This window comes from Botryllus schlosseri, chromosome 10 (genome assembly GCF_051294905.1).
Source record: "Botryllus schlosseri isolate E-star chromosome 10, Bs_hap1, whole genome shotgun sequence".
Lineage (NCBI taxonomy): Eukaryota > Metazoa > Chordata > Ascidiacea > Stolidobranchia > Styelidae > Botryllus > Botryllus schlosseri.
In genome coordinates this window covers 18,955,765-18,974,545 of record NC_137245.1, presented here as the reverse complement: position 1 = coordinate 18,974,545, position 18,781 = coordinate 18,955,765, and the positions used below count along the sequence as shown (strand labels likewise).

Genomic DNA, 18,781 nt, shown 5'->3' with positions numbered 1-18,781 from the left:
GGCGGACTATATCCCTCTACCGTTTCCGCCATCGATCGACACCCCAAGACCTGTCTAAGGTTTTTTATAAGACTAAATAAACAAACTTTTTCTCTAAAAAAGCTCTTTCTTTCTCTCAATTTTCAAGACTGACCCACAAGAAAGCGCCAGAGAGCCAAAAATGATGCATGAGTGCGTAGCCACCGTTGCCTGGTTTCAAACAAGCCGTCAACCATGGCCGTCAACCACGCCGCTCGCCAGTTATCGAAAAATCAAAAATAATGAAAAATTTACATATGGGCGTGGTCAGTAAGTGGTCACAATGGTCAACTTCAAGACCAATACCGAATCGGACCCTTGCCGCCCAGTTAATGGCATGAAACAACGTGGTATATGTAACGTACTTTTGATCGTAGCCTAGTTACGATAGTACGTTATATTTGGCTCGATTAGAGACTTGGCTGTATCAACTTAGACTGATCGAGTAGCTTGCTAACTCGATTCCAACCACTACCTAGTTTCTATGCGTCCTATTATCCGAGCCTACCCCTGAGACACGGTCAAAGTAATTCAAGCAATTACAGAAATAGGAACACAAATTTATCAAATGAAAGTCCACGTCAACTTCAAGGCAGCGGTTACAAATCGGTTAACAACAGTTAACTCTCTAGGCTAAACTGATAATCTAAATGAATAACGACAATTACCTCAATGATGCACCAAACGTCCAAACAATACAATAATCGAATCCCTTATACCCCTAATTTTGACTAATTTGAATCACTGACAAAAACTTATCACCAGCACCAAGCCTCAAACTGATTAACAAATCACGCGGGTACGGATGACCGCTAAAGTCACTATTGAGCTCCAAGGCTCATGGACACTCAACATTTCTCGTGTTACATACCCCCCCACAGATGTAGGAATCACATTGAGTACATCGAAATTCAACATCAAACAACGAGAAATAACAAATTCACAAAGAAACAACTTCATCGAAAGCTATTCAGCCTTACATATCAAACACAACTTTGTCACTGGCCTACGCAATAGACCTTGAGAAGACATAACCCAAACTTGGCGAACGCAGCCGAGTTTGTCTTTGATAGTTTCAGTTACCCTTCCTGTGAGCCACTTCCCTCTTGGCTGTGTATTATCAACTATGAGGACAATATCATTCTGTTGAAGGTTCTCTTTGGAAGAAACCCATTTCTGTCGCACTTGCAAAGTTTGCAAGTACTCTCGCTTCCACCGCATCCAAAATTGTTCGGTCAAGAATTGGACCTGACGCCAACGACGCCTTGTATAGCAATCTTTGCGATTAAACAACCCCGGAACAAATTCATCACCAGATCTTGCGAACAGTAGATGATTTGGTGTCAATGGTGTATCGCTTTGTGCGTCCATAATCACGGGAGTAAGAGGACGTGAGTTGAGTACCCCTTCAACTTCACAAAATATAGTAGACATTACTTCGTCAGTAACTATTTGATTACTCAGCAAAGAAGAAAGTATCTGCTTGGCTGATCGGATCAGTCTCTCGAAAATCCCTCCAAAGTGTGACGCAGTCGGTGGATTGAATTTAAATTCAATGCCTTCCTGTCGATAGAACTCTCCCATCTTACTCGAGTTCCACACTTTCATTTCCTCGCGTAGTATTCTGTTGGTCGCGATAAAATTACCGCCATTGTCACAGGTAACAGACTTGAATCGACCACGCCGAGTCATGCAACGTCTCAACGCATTTATACATGAATCTGCATCCATTGAATGGACAATCTCCAAATGAACTGCTCGAGAAGCCATGCAGGTCACAATTAAACCCCAACGTTTTGGAGTGCTTCGTCCTTGTTTAATGATATAGGGTCCAAAGTTGTCTATTCCGACGTGTGAGAAGGGAGCATCATCGGACATCAACCTTTCCTTAGGTAAATCAGCCATAAATTGAGTCAATGTAGGTGCAGATCGCTTTTTGCAAATCACACATTGACCGAGAACCCGTTTCACAGCTGTTATTCCACCAACAAGCCAATATTTCTGACGAAGCAACGTCCAAGTGTGACTAGGCCCACAGTGGTGAGAAGTTTCATGATAATACCTGATGAGTAGGTCAGCCAAATGTCCCTTGGGAATGATGATCGGACACCTTGTTTCAAATTTCAGAGTGGAGTTTCGCAGACGGCCAATCACTCTTAGTACGTTATCGACAAGGCCAGGATTTAACTTCAATAAAGAAGTAGCAATTTTGTGCTTCCGTAAAACTCTTTTCCCTGGTTGGTCGGATAACGACGAAAGGGCAGCGATTACAGAGTTGTATTGCTTACCCTGGACATATCGTATCAGCGACATCGCTGCTGCTTCCATTTCACTGGGTGACAGATTGCCGTTTAGAGACGTTTGACCTTTGTCTTTCAACCATTTTTTGAAGCGTATCATCCAAGCAGTGGCCTTCAAGAGTTTATACCACGATGAGAATCTGCCCAAGAACCGATCTAGTGGCTCTTGTGTTGCCTGTACTGCACTGGCAACGATAGTTTTTGTTGAAACCAATTCATCTGGTAACTGAGGTAAGTTGATTGGCATGACAGGCCACTCACTCTGTTCTTCATATAGAAATTCAGGTCCATCGAGCCATACCTTGGAAGTAACCAAATCTTGAGCATCCATGCCTCGTGACGCATAATCAGCTGGATTCAATTTTGTCGGCACATAGCGCCATTGCTGCGGTTTCGAACCTTCCTCAATTTTAGACAATCGATTCGCTACGAATGTTGGGAATCTTGCGGAGGTATTGTGAATACTCTGTAAAACACATGTAGAATCGGACCAAAAATAGGATTCCAAGCCTTCCATATCCAATTCCTTCCTTAGACATTGGTCCATTTTCACCGCCAGTGCTGCTGCCGTTAACTCCAGACGTGGAAGGGTGCATGCTGCTTTCAGAGGGCAAATTCTGGCTCTGGCCAATAAAAGAGTGCAGCGCACTTTTCCAGCACCGTCCTTTACTCTGAGATAAGATGCTGTGCCATACGCTGACTTTGATGCGTCACCGAAATAATGCAACTGCTTTGATTTAATCCCACCCGCGGTATCTCTTAGCATGTAACGATGTACTCGCAATTCAGATAATCTTGACAGGGAATCCGTCCACTTGCTCCACTTGACTGCAATGTCATCTGGAATCTGTTCATCCCAGGAGATATCAATCCGACATAAGTTCTGAAAAAGTAATCTTGCCGTCAGTATGACAGGACTCACCAATCCCATTGGATCATAAATTGAGCATAAAATGCTTAATACGCCACGTTTGGTTTTTGGCTTCGATTTCAACTCTATGCGATACAAAAAACAATCTTCTTGCACTGACCACTGCACACCCAGAACACGTTCTGGTTTATCCTCATCCAAATCAATGTTAGATTGCAACGGAGCTCTGTCTTCCATTGGTATATCCTCAAGAATATCGCTGTGATTGCTTATCCACTTGGATAAGTGGAAACCCCCTTGGGCTACCAATTCTTGAGTCTGTCTTGCCATTCTTCTACCCTCCTCTACCGTGTCAGCCGTCAAGAGAAAGTCATCAACATAGACGCGCCTTTCCACATTCCTTGCAATTTCCGGTGGGTAGTTTTGACCATAGTCAATAGCTGTTTGCCTTAAGCAATAGTTTGCACAAAATGGGCTGCAACTGTTTCCAAAGTTCATCACCATCATATTATATTCAACTGGTGCCTTTGTAAGGTCACCTCCAGGCCAAAACAGAAACCGAAGTGTGTTCCAATCTTTTTTACTGACTTTAACCATGAGAAACATCGCAGTGATGTCTGCCAAGATGGCATACTTCCCTTGACGAAATCTCAGAAGAACACCAAGTAGGCTGTTTGCCAAATCCGCACCCTGGAGTAGTTGTTGATTCAAAGATGTATTCCGAAATTGAGAAGCTGCGTCAAAAACTAGTCTCACTTTCCCCGGCTTTCTATCAGAAAGCACAGGTTGATGTGGCAGATACCAGGTCTTGTCTTTCGGTGCATCAATTTCATTTTCCGGCACAATCCGGGCGAAACCTTTATCGATGAATTTCTTCATTTCCTCGCAGTATTTTTCTTTCAAGACGGAGTCTTTGGACAGTCTTTTGTGCAAGCAAGACAGACGTTTCTCTGCAACTGGTCGGTTGTTTGGAAGCTTGGGACATCCTGGTCGCCACGGTAGTGGGACCTCATAATGCCCATCCACTCTTCTTATACCGTCTTTTACACAATTGAGTGCATAACGATCTTCTCTAGACAAGACGGGTTGTGGTGTCAAGGCCACATCTTTGAAGTCTGTATTCCACAAATCTTCAATTTGTTCTGTCAGTACGTCTTGAATTTGAATAAAGTTGATAACATCGACTTCAGAATCACTTGTGGTTTCCGGCTTTGGTCCGACTAAACTCCAACCCCATGGAGATTTCTGTGCAACAGGTTCCCCCGAACGACCTTCCCTTGATTCTTCAATCCACAATGATTCACTTACATTAGAACCAATTAATAAATGAACTTCATCACATGGAAGACTGGGAAATTCAATCCCACTCAAATGAGGGTAGCGTTCAATATCCGGATTTTCCTTATACTTGTTGGCTGAAGCAGGGATTTTGTCAATTGACAGCACGTGCTTGAGATTGACTCGACTGTTGCCTTCCAGTGCTTCAATACTTAAATCAACAAACTCACCAGATTGAGTCTTTGTTCCGTGTATTGTCATTGAAGAGTAGGACAGTTTCCGCGTCTTGGCAGACAACATTTCTGTCAAAGCTTTGCTGCAAAAGCACACACTACTGCCCGGGTCCAAAAAGGCCCAAACTTCGAGAAGTATACCGCTCTGAGAATGAACTCTCACCGGAACAACATTCAAATATACTCCCCGTCCAAGGATCGTTGAGGCGAAGGATCGCGGACCAACAACAGAGTTTTGAACCCCTTCTTCATCGGCGGCATTGTTCTCACTTCGATGCAAAAGGGTATGATGCTTTCCAGCTTTGCAAGACTGCACAGTACAAGCGTTTGGCCATCTACATGTTTTCGCGATATGTCCTGGTATAAAGCAATTCGCGCAAATATTACTGACTCTGATCAGTTTATATTTATCCTCCGGGCTTTTCTTTGAGAATGAAGAGCAGGTTTTAAGCGAATGACTGCCATTACAGTCGGGGCATACCATATTAATTTCTTTAGGAGCGATACAACCCTTGTTATCTGTCGCCTCAAATTCTGCAGTTGTAGCATTGGCGTAATATTTGTTCCTTGTACCGGATGCTCTTTGAGTGGATTGCTCCTTATTAATAGAATTAATCACCTTGGCCATGCTCGAATTTGAGCATTCCACTGCATCGGACACCATGACAACCAGATCATGGAAGGACGGTGCAACATTTTGCTTTTCTTTTGTGGCTGATAATTTGATCCAGTCATTTAACAGGTTTGGTGGTAACTTAGATGCAATTTTTGCCAAATTGTCGAAATTTTCCAATTCTGAGTATTGATCCAAATTCTTCAGTGTTATATAACATTGCTGTAATTTCCTTGAAAACGCTATTAATCCTTCATTATCCCCTCGTTTCAGGTTAGGGTTGGCATTCAATTCTTCCATAAATTGACGGCCGATAGTAAAGGTCCGACCGTACACGGTTTGCAGTATATGTTTTGCTGTTTTATAGCCCTCATTTCCATCTATAAAGGATGCACAATGCAGAATTGATTCCTTGGCCTCTCGTTTACAGTATTGTAACAGATACGTCAATCGGGTATAACCATCTGAAACCCTGCTTTCGATATTTTTCTCAAAGTTTCGAATGAATCTTGTATATTCCTTTGGTGAACCATCAAACGTCAATAGTTCTAATTTTGGCAAATCTGAAGCGTTCCGCAGAGCCGTGGCAATCTCCATCAAATCACCACGATCTTCAATTTTTTGGGTGTGCCTTTCATTGGGCCTGGTTATTTCAGGCTGCGACAACGTTTTCTGAAATTCTTGGCCTTCTCTTTGAGTCATGTTGCATCCCGGGTATTCGAAACCCTGCCCTTGTAACAATGAACCTTTCTCGTGCCTTCGTGATGCTACCAGACACGGTCTGGTTTCAACGACATCCTGTTCTTTGGGATTTGGATAAGATGGCGTTTCAAGAATGTCAATTCTGTCATCACCCAATTCCCAAGCCTCAACTTCAGCGCAGGCTAATTCATATTGGTGCGCATTTTTTTGGCGAGCCAATTTGCGTTCCACCTGTATACGCTCATCCTCCAGAGACTCTCTTTCTACTTGCTGCTTCAATTTCAAACGAGCCTTTTCTCTCAAAGCTATAGCTTTAATACGTCTCGAACTTTCACTGTCAATACTCTTGAAGGAGTATGAGGTACCTGATCGAATAGATGAGCGACCGATTGACGGTGCTAAAGAGGGCTTGATACACTTGTTACAGCATTCTTGAAGTTTGTATCGAAATTCTTGATAATACCGAAGCTCCCTTTCATAATCCTTGATGTGTGTTGTCTTTACAATATCATTCTCTATTCCCATAGTATACAGTCGTTGGACTGTAACATATTTCTCAAATGCCCGTTCCAACTCCTTGCGGTACATTTGCAGGGTCTCATCCGGATTTAACATTTTTTCTTCAATAAATTTATATTGTTCTCCCAAACAAGCGAGCGCCTCGTCCAGTTCATCCTTTGCAACAGGTTCCTTCATCGCCATGACTATTTAACTATAGTCCAACCCTTCGAGTGCCGCTGAAACCTCAGTTGTAAACAATGCCTTTCAGTCGACGTGAACACTACAATAATTAGGTATAGGAATGAATGGAATACCGGTACTCAAATTGAAGACTCACAAGTATTGGGGCAATCAGTTTTGCAGACACTATATAACTGCAAAATACGGTATAAAGCTAATAAGAAGCTTTTAACCACAAACGAGTAGTGTTGTTAACTTAATGTAACGTACTTTTGATCGTAGCCTAGTTACGATAGTACGTTATATTTGGCTCGATTAGAGACTTGGCTGTATCAACTTAGACTGATCGAGTAGCTTGCTAACTCGATTCCAACCACTACCTAGTTTCTATGCGTCCTATTATCCGAGCCTACCCCTGAGACACGGTCAAAGTAATTCAAGCAATTACAGAAATAGGAACACAAATTTATCAAATGAAAGTCCACGTCAACTTCAAGGCAGCGGTTACAAATCGGTTAACAACAGTTAACTCTCTAGGCTAAACTGATAATCTAAATGAATAACGACAATTACCTCAATGATGCACCAAACGTCCAAACAATACAATAATCGAATCCCTTATACCCCTAATTTTGACTAATTTGAATCACTGACAAAAACTTATCACCAGCACCAAGCCTCAAACTGATTAACAAATCACGCGGGTACGGATGACCGCTAAAGTCACTATTGAGCTCCAAGGCTCATGGACACTCAACATTTCTCGTGTTACAGTATACTTTCTCTCGTCGTATCCAGCCATTTGCAGGCATAGTGAACCAGTTTATGACTCATATTCGGTCACGAACTTAAGTATGTTCTGGAAAATCACCGAAGCGTGACCACAACTGCCAAACCCCTTTAGAATACTCCCTAGAACAAGTTTTGATGTTTGAAACGGTGAAAAAATACACAGAACACCGTACAAGTCGACTTCTGATGTTCTGGCAGAATGTCTGACAAGATTTCCCACTCGGAAAATATCTGGAAGTTTTTGGTGATAACCACTTTTTTTTCTTGCGTATTTTCGGCCGAACTCCTTATGTAAGATCGTCGGTGCTCGAAAATTGTCATGCCTTATACCTTCTAATTAGGTATCATATAAATCAGAAGATTGCTAGCTTTCCCTACGAACAAAAATGAAGCCTCTAGGACGTAGACAAATAAAGATATGGCCTGATGAAGTTGATCGATTGCGTATACGCAATCCGATTTTAAAAGGGTTAAAGGTCAACTGCATCTTCATAGACAACTTTGCGGAATCGGTTGCCAGTGAACTCGGCACTTGGTGAACTCGGTACCTTCAACTCGGCAATTGGTGAACTCGGCACTTGATGAACTCGGCACTTCGTTTGACCGTAGATGCTGTGCGATCTCTATTGTTTTAAGTTTATGACAATACAGTGTTCCCCATGAGACCACTAAATGTTTCCCATGAACACATCGAAACTTATGAAGGCCAAAATAATCATTTTTTGCCTTCAAAGAAACGGATATTATAAATTAAATATCGCCCTTTAACTATATTTTGTTAGCAGGATGTTTCCCTCATGTCACCCTTCAACCTGCTCCTTATAAATTAAATATCGCCCTTAAACTATATTTTTTAGCAGGATGTTTCCCTAATGTCACCCTTCAACCTGCTCCTGACCAGCTACCTGTGACATAATCACACCTTCCTATAAGTAATCAGCTAATACAAAATCAGTATTGTTGAACTTATAAAATCTCTAATAAACCTAACAGTTGAACTTATCAATAACTAATGAACTAATAAATAAAAAAGAGATATAAGTTGCGAATGCAAATTACTTATTATAAAATCTCTAATAAACCCAACAGTTGAACTAATAAACTCATGAATAAAAATAGATATAAGTAGCAAATACAAAATGAGGATTATCAGACGGAAGCAAGACCGTTCATCTTCGCAATCTCTTTCAACAACCGAACTTGTCAATAACTAATAAACTAATAAATAAAAAATAGATAAAATTTGCGAATACAAATTAGTTATTATAAAATCTCTAATAAATCGGACAGTTGAACTAATAAACTCATGAATAAAAATAGATATAAGTAGCAAATACAAAATGAGGATTATTAGACGGAAGCAGGACCATTAATCCTCGCAATCTCTTTCAACAACCGGCGAGGGGTCTTACTTCCTTTTCTAAATTCCCTCCAGAGTTGGTATAATTGGCCATCAATCAAGCGACACTCCTTGCGGCGTCTTTTCTTGATCTTGCCATCTGAGAGGAGTGCCACCTGTTCGTACGAGAACGACGCTTCCCCATTCAGGAGAAGAATCAGGCTATACAATGGCATGTTGAGCCGTCCCCTCCTGTTTAGGCGATTGTGCCACCCCTCTACATCATTGTTGGTGCGGATTGCTGTTTGATATACACTCCAACTATGTGGCTTCCAATTCTTGGAGTTTATCCATGCGCTCTGCATATAGTTAAATAACGGTTCCAGTTTTGGATCGCTATGTTTGCGCCACAGTGTGGAGAAACTCGGATCTATAAGTTCCGCGGGCAAGTAGCAAAGACTCATCAACTGCTTCATGACAAGATGAGTGGCTTTCCTCGCATAATAATATTTGGAAAGCCCGAACTCCTTAATTTTTCGAAATATACATTGTGTGAAGTGGAAGGAACATCCCTGCACATCGACCCCAGGAAGAGTCACATACAACTCTTTTCACTCGACATTCACCTATAGCGTTCAAAACGTTGTCAAGGACAGCGACGAAGTCTGTTTTTCGTCTTCGTGACATGAGGGCAAATAATAGGGGTACCTGCTTGTAGCATCCCCAGATCGTATGAAGGATGGATCGAGAAAAGTTGGTAGAAGGGTTTCCTAACAACTTTGAAGGTTGCCTCCACAAACCAAGTTTTTGAATTTTTTAGGAGATCTATCTGCTGCTCAGATGCCAATAAAAGGTGACGGGCCCCTTTGATTGTAACATCTCCAAGCAGAAAGTTTGAAGGAATATTGTCAAAATTAAGTTCAAAGTCAATAGTCTTCGGTTCCTTCGGCCTTGAACTCGCTCGTGCATAGTTGGCGTTCCTAGCTAAATTGTCAATGGGCATCAATCCCGGCATAGGGCGCTTATTATTGAGCAGGTGTTTACTGGAGACAGCTTGAGCAATCCGTGCAGCCGATTCAAAAGGATTGTTTATAGCTGTGGAATTCGTCTCTTTAGAAATCAAAGCACTCTTATAGACACCAGGAATTGCAGGGTGATTATGAGGATGCTTGCCCTTCGTAAAATTGGTATGGTATCATCTTCAATTACCGATGCTCGGCATGATGCTTTTGTGCGATTCTTGCATCTCCAAAGAAATGAGCCATCTTTGTTTTTCTTCTTCCTGGTGTAAGAATGACCTTGGCCGTCAAACAGCATATCACATCCTCTTTGCGACACACCCTCCAATATTTTATAGCTTGACTCGTCCGAGCAAGACATTTCGGAGCTGACCTGAGCAGCGGACACATCGGATAACGATGACTCAATGAGATCATCATATTCCTGCAAACAAAATTAGTTAAAATCTGATCACTCATATCGAATTAATTAGCACTATTCAACTTACCTGGTTGTTAAAATCGGCTACCGGTAGCGGCCCCACTTCAATCTCAACGGCATCTTCCTGCAAGAAAATTTAGTTAAAATCTGATCACTCATATCGAATTAATTAGCACTATTCAACTTACCTGGTTGTTAAAATCGGCTACGGGTAGCGGCCCAACTTCAATCTCAACGGCATCTTCCTGCAAGCAAAATTTAGTTAAAATCTGATCACTCATATCGAATTAATTAGCACTATTCGACTTACCTGGTTGTAAAGATCGGCTACCGGTAGCGGCCCCACTTCAATCTCAACGGCATCTTCCTGCAAACAAAATTTAGTTAAAATCTGATCGCTCACATCGAATTAATTAGCACTTTTCGACTTACCTGGTTGTAAAGATCGACTACCGGTAGCGGCCCTACTTCAATCTCAACGCATATGTCCATGTCCATCGCATATATCAGGGGTCGGCAACCTTTTGCTAGTCGCGGGCCAAATTTCGGGTGTACAACTTTTTGGCGGGCCGGAATTTTTTTAGTACTATATTTTACGCTCACTTCGGTATATTATCCTACATTGCTGCAATCTCAATCATACCAATCAGAAGACACATGTATTTACACTTCAACAACACAGAATAAATGTGACAATTGACGCAGCTTGCATTGTGAAAGGTTTTCAACTTCTGGTAACAAGTCAGATGAAACAAGAATCAGACCCTATTCAAAATGGACGTCCGAAATACGTCATCTTAACTTGCTCTTCGTGCATTTCATTGTTCAAAACTATTGTTCACATGCGTACGTGCTTCCAAAAATCGATGCAATTTCTTTTGCATTGTTGGTCAAGCTATGGGATAAAGACCAATTTCAAGAACGTACTCTTTGTCAAAGTCATGCAGCAATATGCTCTTTGAATGAAATTTTTCATTCAATTCAACTACATCGCATTTCAGAAAGGCCCATTTGAAATTTTCAGGCAATGGTATTGGCGTCCACATTAAACGGAGAGAGAGAGAGAGAATTTATTCGGTCCATGAACATTGATAATACTCAGATAGATAAATATAAAGCAATATAATTCAGAACCAGGCGAAGGGATCGGGAGATGATCAAGTCAGCTACAGCCTGAAAGGATGGTTGTAATATAAAACTTATAACATAATATAACACGTTCGCAAAGCAAAAAATATAACATATTCGCAATGTATCAGAACAGTGGCGGCTCGTGACACTATCGGGTGGTGGGGCAAGGGCTGCAAGCGACTTTTTATCAAGATGACGTCACAATGGCGTTTTCCAACGTTAACAAGTAACTTGGTGGTACAGTAACACGAACTTCCTGACAACAGTGATTTTTACGTATGTGCCGCGAGAGGTCTGCCGGTGAGCTGTGACTTGAAGTGTGGTAACTGCGTAAACGGCGTACGGAACAAAGATTCGACACGGTTCATGTTCGCACTATACCTGGCTAATTATCTGCAGACAGAGCCGTAACAGCACTTCGTCAGCCCCCCCCCCCCCCCCCAAAAAAAAAAAACGTTGGTCTTGGGCTCCCCATAGGGTGATAAACCGGACTTATGGGGGGCTTCGCCCCCCAGACCCCCCTTGTCTGCCCGCTCATTTGGAATACCTGTCATCATTATTGGGTGTCCGTTTAGTGGGCCTCCCACTCACGCCTACACGCGCCAACCGCGAAAATTTTTAAGAATTCATAATTGAATCGATCAGTATCATCGGTGATTGCATATATATTGCTATCAATTTTTATCCCCTATCTGCTGACATATTCAGATTTACCGGTAGAGCTGAGTGAGATGTCTTTAATAAGGTAGGACGTCCCTCAATAATATCATTAAACATCATCGGGCGTATGCCCGTTTGACAGGAACGAAACAGCACTTCGTCAGGTCCCAGAAAAACTTGGGTCTTGGTCTCCCATAGGGTGATAAACCGACCCTGGTAACCGACCCCCTCCCCATCTTGTTGAAAGATCCACGAAATCAGCCGTACCGTTCAGTGAGCCAGCGCGAAGCGCTTAAATTTTCGATAATTAATAATAAAATCGGTCAATAAGATCGGGAATTGCATATATATTGCTATCAATTTCTTGTCCTCTCTGCTCACTTTATCAGATTTACCGCTAGAGCTGAGTGAGGTGTCTTGGAAACTGTAGGGCCCGTAAATAATAATTAAACATCTTCGGCAGGCGGACCCGTTGGTATGACTTCGTTACATGATGTTATTTTGTGACATCCTGTGACGTACTAAACTAAAAGACGCACACGATTTCAAATTGGTTTTTCTTCGCGGCTAGGCTATGGACAATTAAAGCTATATGTATTTTGTATATATAACGAAGTTTTCGGTCAGCGTAAGGGCAGTCCTTTTCGGTAAAGGTTTTTACGCTGCCGATCGTTCTGGCACACTTATTGAAGTCGCATGCAATATATCCTAAATCGTTATGTCTTGATGCGTCGTGTCGCGGTATTGGCAAACGCCGATATGTCCATTTCTAAAAATCTTTCGTGTTCATTTCTTGGGGGGAGAGTACCAAAAAATCATTATATTTGACACCTTGAAATCGCGCGCAGCGCGAAATTTTTTCAAAAGTTGCATAAATTTTCAAAAAATACTCTATAATTTATGCTAATTCACGAAATAATTTTAGACCCCCTTCGAGCTCGCCCCCCCCCAATTGGGGGTTTTTGGGTGCGGCAGTAACGGTCCTGTCTGCAGAAATGGAAATTACTATAACTCGAGAGATTGCGTAAGCCTAACTGGAAAGGTCAACGAGTTCGGACACATACGCAATTGTTATCTCATAGATTGGACATGTCATATTGAATCCAAACCATAATTCTGAAGAACTACGGATAGCAGCCTCGGAAATTCGGTCCCGGTACAGCATAAGAAATTTTGGCCTTGAGACTGGAGACTGTTACACGACACATACGGCTTACGGTCTATAGTGTCTATATGTCTGCTGCAAAATCGCCTTTGGAAAATATATTACCGAATAAATACGAGGATGAAAGCCGAAAACTTGGTACACTGCTACACGAAATCATCGAGAAGTAGCATCATGACCGTTTTCGGTATGGTACACTGTCAAAATTAATACGAACAGACCAACACCAAATTTTGCGTAAAATTTACTGAGGAATAGGCTGATCAAGCGATCAGCTGTTAGCCGCCATCGAAAACAAAACAGCTATCGCGCTTGACAGGGGTTGTAATTGTAAGCAAATGGAATGAAGGCCTCAATTTCACGGTGAAATTGACATTGGAGAATATAAAATAAAAGTAAATATTTGAATGCAAACCGAGGATGTTAGTAAACTGCTTCATGATATCATCATCTCATCACCTATCTCAGTATGGAACACAGTTAGCGTTAACACAGATACAGCGGCTTTTGCGTGAAATCCGCAATGCGTTAGGTAGGCTAAGTGTCAGATCAGCGCACATCTCTACCATACTTGACCTTGATAACGAAATTGCTGCCAACCTTGAGACTTGGCACAGCGTTCGATACTAAAATCAAGACATACCATGCAAAAGCTCATGACGGATCTAGATAATGAGCATCGTTAAAATCAATGGAGACCAATACCGGCTTTGTGTAAAATATGTTTGCGATAAATGACGAGTCAGCTCTCACTCGACTTAGGAAACGAAATTACCACTAACATAGTTCATTGACAAACTTGAAACTTGGTAAAGCGTTCGATACTAACATTAAGACTTACCGTACCAAATGGCATAACCGATCTCGGTATGGAACATCGTCAAAATCAATGGATAGCAATGCCGGCTTTTGAGTAAAATCTGTTTGCGATACTTGACGGATCAGCACACACTCAACTTCGGAAACGGAATTACTACCCTAAACTTTAAGCAGAAACCCTGAAACTTGGAACAGTGTTAAATACTACCATCACAACATGACATACCAAGTTTCAAGAATTATCATGGTGTGAGACACCATCAAAATCGACCTATACCAGCAAAGGTTGACTAAACGCATATGACGGTAACCGAGTTCAGATATAGATACGATTGCTACATCACACCTTAAGGGCAACCAGGCTATGTTGCCCCACCTGCTCGGTCATTTTGGGAATAGGAGAGAGTAAATCACTGTTTCTTTATTGTGCGCGGCTTTGAGAGAATAGACAGTGAAAGCTTGTTATGAGCGCTACCGGGGCATGCCCCGGCTAGGCATTCGCAAAGCGAAATCACGGTAGATATTTCGATTTTCGCAGAGACTTCGCTATATACGGGCATTTACAAGCGAAAGGACATGAAGAATACGATTTTCGCTGTGATTTCGGTATATATAGATTGCTGTGCGTCTATAAATGGTAAAGAATTATTATTGAACAGAATTTTAGGTGGGGCAATGCCCCAGTTGCCCTATAGGACGAGCCGCCACTGTATCAGAAACAGATGAAAAACTAAGGGGGAACATTCACAGTATAGGTAACCTAAATAGACGAGATAACACAATGGCACTGGCTACAGGAACACAAACTAGGCAAAGAGATGCTGATTGACAAATTTATAAAGAATTTTCATAATAGTCAGAATTCATTTTGTAGAGAAAGAATGTCGGAAAAGCGGGTGAATATTCAGTAGTTAAATTTCGTATCACGGTTACAAAAGTGTTGGTACTAGGTTTTCTCTCCTCCAGTATAGGAAAGTGAGCATAATTTTCTTTGTACTGTTGACATTTCCAGAGTCACAGATTTGTTTTGAATGCGCCTCAACATCTTATGTATTTAGTTGTTTTCCCCCTGAAGTTGCAAATTCAATTTGATCAGATGTGACGTTGAATGTACCAAAAAAAGAAAGATGAGATACCCATTTTCGATTACAAGATTATGAGTCGGCGATATTTGTGTTTTCGAGGAAAGTTGCTATTTCATTTCTCAGTACATACACTCGTGTAAGCATAGCTGCTCGACTTAATGCGCGAACATGACAGATAGGCCTACATGACATCGCCATATTGATTCTCTGCTTGTAGTAATATCTGGCGTAACTGATTCAGTTAATGAGAGAAAAATCATATTAACAGTTTTCACCATTGTGGCCAGAACACTATTCAGGTTTGTTGTCTTGGCACACAATGCCTTCTGGAAAATTAACTATAGATAGGCTAACTAACATACGGAGGCTAGTTATCTACAATTGAACAGTTTGAGATTCCGTCATTGCGTCTGAGATGTTCCAAGCGTTTTTGAAGCAAAGGAAGGACACCTTTATTGTCACACCCCATTAGAGTGGTAAACCCTTTAAAAAAGTATGGAACACCTTCGGTTGCGAGATACACCCGATTGATAAGCACTGATCCAGTCTAGTCTATTTCCATCTCCTATACTTCAACCACCTTCGTTTTATGGCGTAACAATAGACTAATACGATGTAGGCTACTATTACATCGTAGCAATGCCGCATTTTTTCATGCAGTGCTGCACTGCAGATTGAAACTCATTTTGAAACGGTGGGCCGTATTCTTGTGATAACTAATTATTATGTCGCGGAGCGGACGATTTCGCTTGGCGGGCCGGATCCGGCCCGCTGGCCGGAGGTTGCCGACCCTTGGCATATATCAATATACACTTACGTGACCTTTGACACGGACCAATCAGATTGCAGTGCGATGTAAACAAACAGCGATGTGGGGCAAGGTTACTATTTGTGAGCTCTTATGGCGTTTGGTGGTTGACGGATGAAGTCACAGTTCAGTCACATTGTATCAGGCATATCTGATTTGGATGAATGATAATAGCATAGAATATAGAGCTAGTATCTATTTACAGTATTCTAAGCCAAAATAACCAGCAATGGTGGCAACTGCGCGGTATGATGTGTCCTAAAATACATACATTTTGATAACATTGCGGACAAAGCAAGCATAGCTGTTTCTTGTTATTCGTATACTGTAGGATTGCTGTACCGCATATTTCGACTATTTCATGGGCTAAGGCAGTGGTTCCCAACCTTTTTGACCTCGCGGCACACTTCGAAATTAAAAATAGTTCGCGGCACACTAGCACAGTGGTTCCGAACTCTTTTGGCTTATACGGCACAGACAACTACCAGAATGCGTACAGCAGCAACCATAGTTTTACAGAGGTGGTCACTGACGAAGTACTGCTACCTTTTCGGAGAACTCAAGTTGGCGTTTCTCTGCTTGAGTTTTCTTTTATCTCTGCGGACATCTCACAAATACGTCTACGAATGGTATCATTTGACATGGGACTCGTTTTCAATTCTTCCCAAACATTTTTTTACAATTTTATTGCAGGCCGGAAGAAGAGCTTTCTCCGTTTCCATGTGAGGTTTTGAATTATCAGCTATTACCTCTGTTACCACACAACTGGCCTGCTGAGATATCGTTCTAACTTCAGGTTCAGCTTAATTTCATAAGATTGACTTGACAATGAAGTCTGCCCACTACCGCATTGTCGATGTAATAATTAACCGTCGCATCGAAGAGTCCATCACGATCGCCACTAACAAATACTGAGGTGTATTATACAATATAGTATATATATAATATATGTTACCACATAACTGGCCTGCTGAGATATCGTTCAAACTTCAGGTTCAGCTTAATTTCATAAGATTGACTTGACAATGAAGTCCGCCCACTACCGCATTGTGGATGTAATAATTAACCGTCGCATCGAAGAGTCCATCACGATCGCCACTAACAAATACTGAGGTGTATTATACAATATACATGGATGCCAAACGCATTTCTACGCAGATAGTGTAATAGCACCTGTGAGGATAGTATACCTCAATAGTTTTACTGGCAGCCCCCCGCAGTTCAATTGCAGTTCCAGCAAATCGGGATAATAAACCTCAGCGGAGGGGAAATTTGTAACTGATATAATTTGATCAACTTTACTTCTCAATTCTCGAATTTGTCGCCTGCAACATAACATTGCGCACTGAGCCTTCATTTTAACTGCAGTGCTGGCACGCTACCTAACAATCGAGATTTGAATGGCTATGTTGGCAATTCTAATTTTTAAAGGTGAACATCACTTTCAAATGAGTTCATTTCTCGATGGTGAGAATGCCTTCATAGGTGTTGGAGGTTTATGTAGTCTCTACTCGTCCTACGATCTGCAAAAGCAGTGTCTTACAAAAAGTGGGCCGTGCTATAAGTTGGCATCTCAGGAATCAAAATATGTAATATCGGCATGGTGTAAAGTGATCATCGATGGCGAAGACATGGCAAGAATACGACTACAAATAGAAGCATAAAAAGGTCATCAACCTGCTTCATGTCCCTGTTCTGCCTCCGGTTGTGATGGGGGTGACAAGTAAAAGCTGAACACTTCGGCCACACGTCAATATCACGGTCCAATTACCCGAGTTTAGTTATCACCGTCCTAAATGCTACTGATGCTACTATGTGGGCAAACTAGCATATCACACCCATTGACGGTGGAGGCCCCAGTTTGATTCACGGCAGTGCAGTAGCAAGTAAAAAGCGTTGCATATTTATTAGATTATCCGCCCCTATACGTTGCTGTGCTCAGAGCGTCTTTACAATAAAAAGTCCAGAGAAAGACTCAATCCATGACCTAATGGGGATGCCAGTTTGAAATACTAGATTGAGATACCGTAACTACGGTCGCCTCGGCATCCTTATATCTGTTCATTGCATCGGATTGTGCATCGCGGGTCTTGATCGGGTAAATTCAATACAAAAACCAACAATGACACACATAAAAATTGAGATTTTTGTTATACTTCGACATAGTTTACCACATTTGCTCGCGGCACACCTGAGCAGTCCAATTGACACACTAGTGTGCCGCGGCACACCGGTTGGGAACCACTGAGCTAAGGTCTTGAGCAAATTATGCAGGCATATATTGTCTTCAGAAATTTATGATGTACATTGATTTGATTGGAAGCTATAGAGATACTACCGGTTTTTTTTTTATTTGAGTGATATAACATTTTCTCCTAACGACGCGGAAAAAGCTACGAAGTATTTCATGGAGTGCTACGTACACAACTAGGGGATAAAGATTGACGAGGCGATCCACTCTTATTGTCGAAGTAACATTCTGGTGAGCGGGCGATGTTATCGCAGTATGCGGCAAAGTGAGGTGCCACATTCCATGGAAATCAAAGTTTTCCGAAAATCCATTATTGATTCGTCTTGCACTTGCAAGGCAGGGTAAGTATCGAACTTAACGTTTCTTCGGAGAATCTTGCAATAGATATTGATTTCTTTTCAGACTTGGTTCTGACATATGCTCTCATGCATATGCATTAATAAAGACAATTCAGTACCTGCCTGAAGCTAAATGGACTGAAGACATCCAAAGAGATTTGTCGTGCACAAGCATGCCGCAATCATGGAATGATCTACATGGGGTAAAATTCAGACGGCACCATTGAGCTCAATCGTGATTGCCTAGCCATCTTTTC

General features: G+C 41.7%; 2 protein-coding genes across 3 annotated transcripts; both read right to left on the bottom strand.

The window, feature by feature from the left end:
- Positions 1-557: 557 nt before the first annotated feature.
- On the bottom strand, positions 558-7,470 carry LOC145447777 (uncharacterized). Its single transcript, XM_080326043.1, has one exon. It carries the CDS (start codon positions 6,715-6,717, stop codon positions 985-987), a length of 5,733 nt encoding a protein of 1,910 aa, XP_080182169.1. The 5' UTR covers positions 6,718-7,470; the 3' UTR covers positions 558-984.
- A 1,227-nt stretch (positions 7,471-8,697) lies between these two features.
- Positions 8,698-17,519, bottom strand: LOC145447788 (uncharacterized). 2 transcript variants are annotated; one of them, XM_080326069.1, is made up of 6 exons: positions 14,065-17,519; positions 10,700-11,440; positions 10,578-10,634; positions 10,456-10,512; positions 10,335-10,391; positions 8,698-10,270 (listed from the first exon to the last, which is right to left on the bottom strand). In XM_080326069.1, the coding sequence occupies exons 2-6, from the start codon at positions 10,763-10,765 to the stop codon at positions 9,947-9,949; spliced, it is 561 nt and encodes a 186-aa protein (XP_080182195.1). In that variant the 5' UTR covers positions 10,766-11,440; positions 14,065-17,519; the 3' UTR covers positions 8,698-9,946. The 2 variants fall into 2 exon arrangements, with proteins under 2 accessions (XP_080182195.1, XP_080182194.1); XM_080326068.1 differs by having other exon boundaries at positions 10,700-17,519.
- Between the last annotated feature and the right edge of the window lie 1,262 nt (positions 17,520-18,781).

Bases quoted from the DNA above. Each gene is read 5' to 3' on its own strand.
- LOC145447777 (XM_080326043.1), bottom strand. From the start codon at position 6,717: ATGGCGATGAAGGAACCTGTTGCAAAGGATGAACTGGACGAGGCGCTC.
- LOC145447788 (XM_080326068.1), bottom strand. From the start codon at position 10,765: ATGGACATGGACATATGCGTTGAGATTGAAGTAGGGCCGCTACCGGTA. The intron at 10,392-10,455 runs GTAAGTTGAATA...ATTTTCTTGCAG, and splicing joins TAGCCGATTTTAACAACCAG to GAAGATGCCGTTGAGATTGA. The intron at 10,271-10,334 runs GTAAGTTGAATA...TTTTGTTTGCAG, and splicing joins TAGCCGATTTTAACAACCAG to GAATATGATGATCTCATTGA.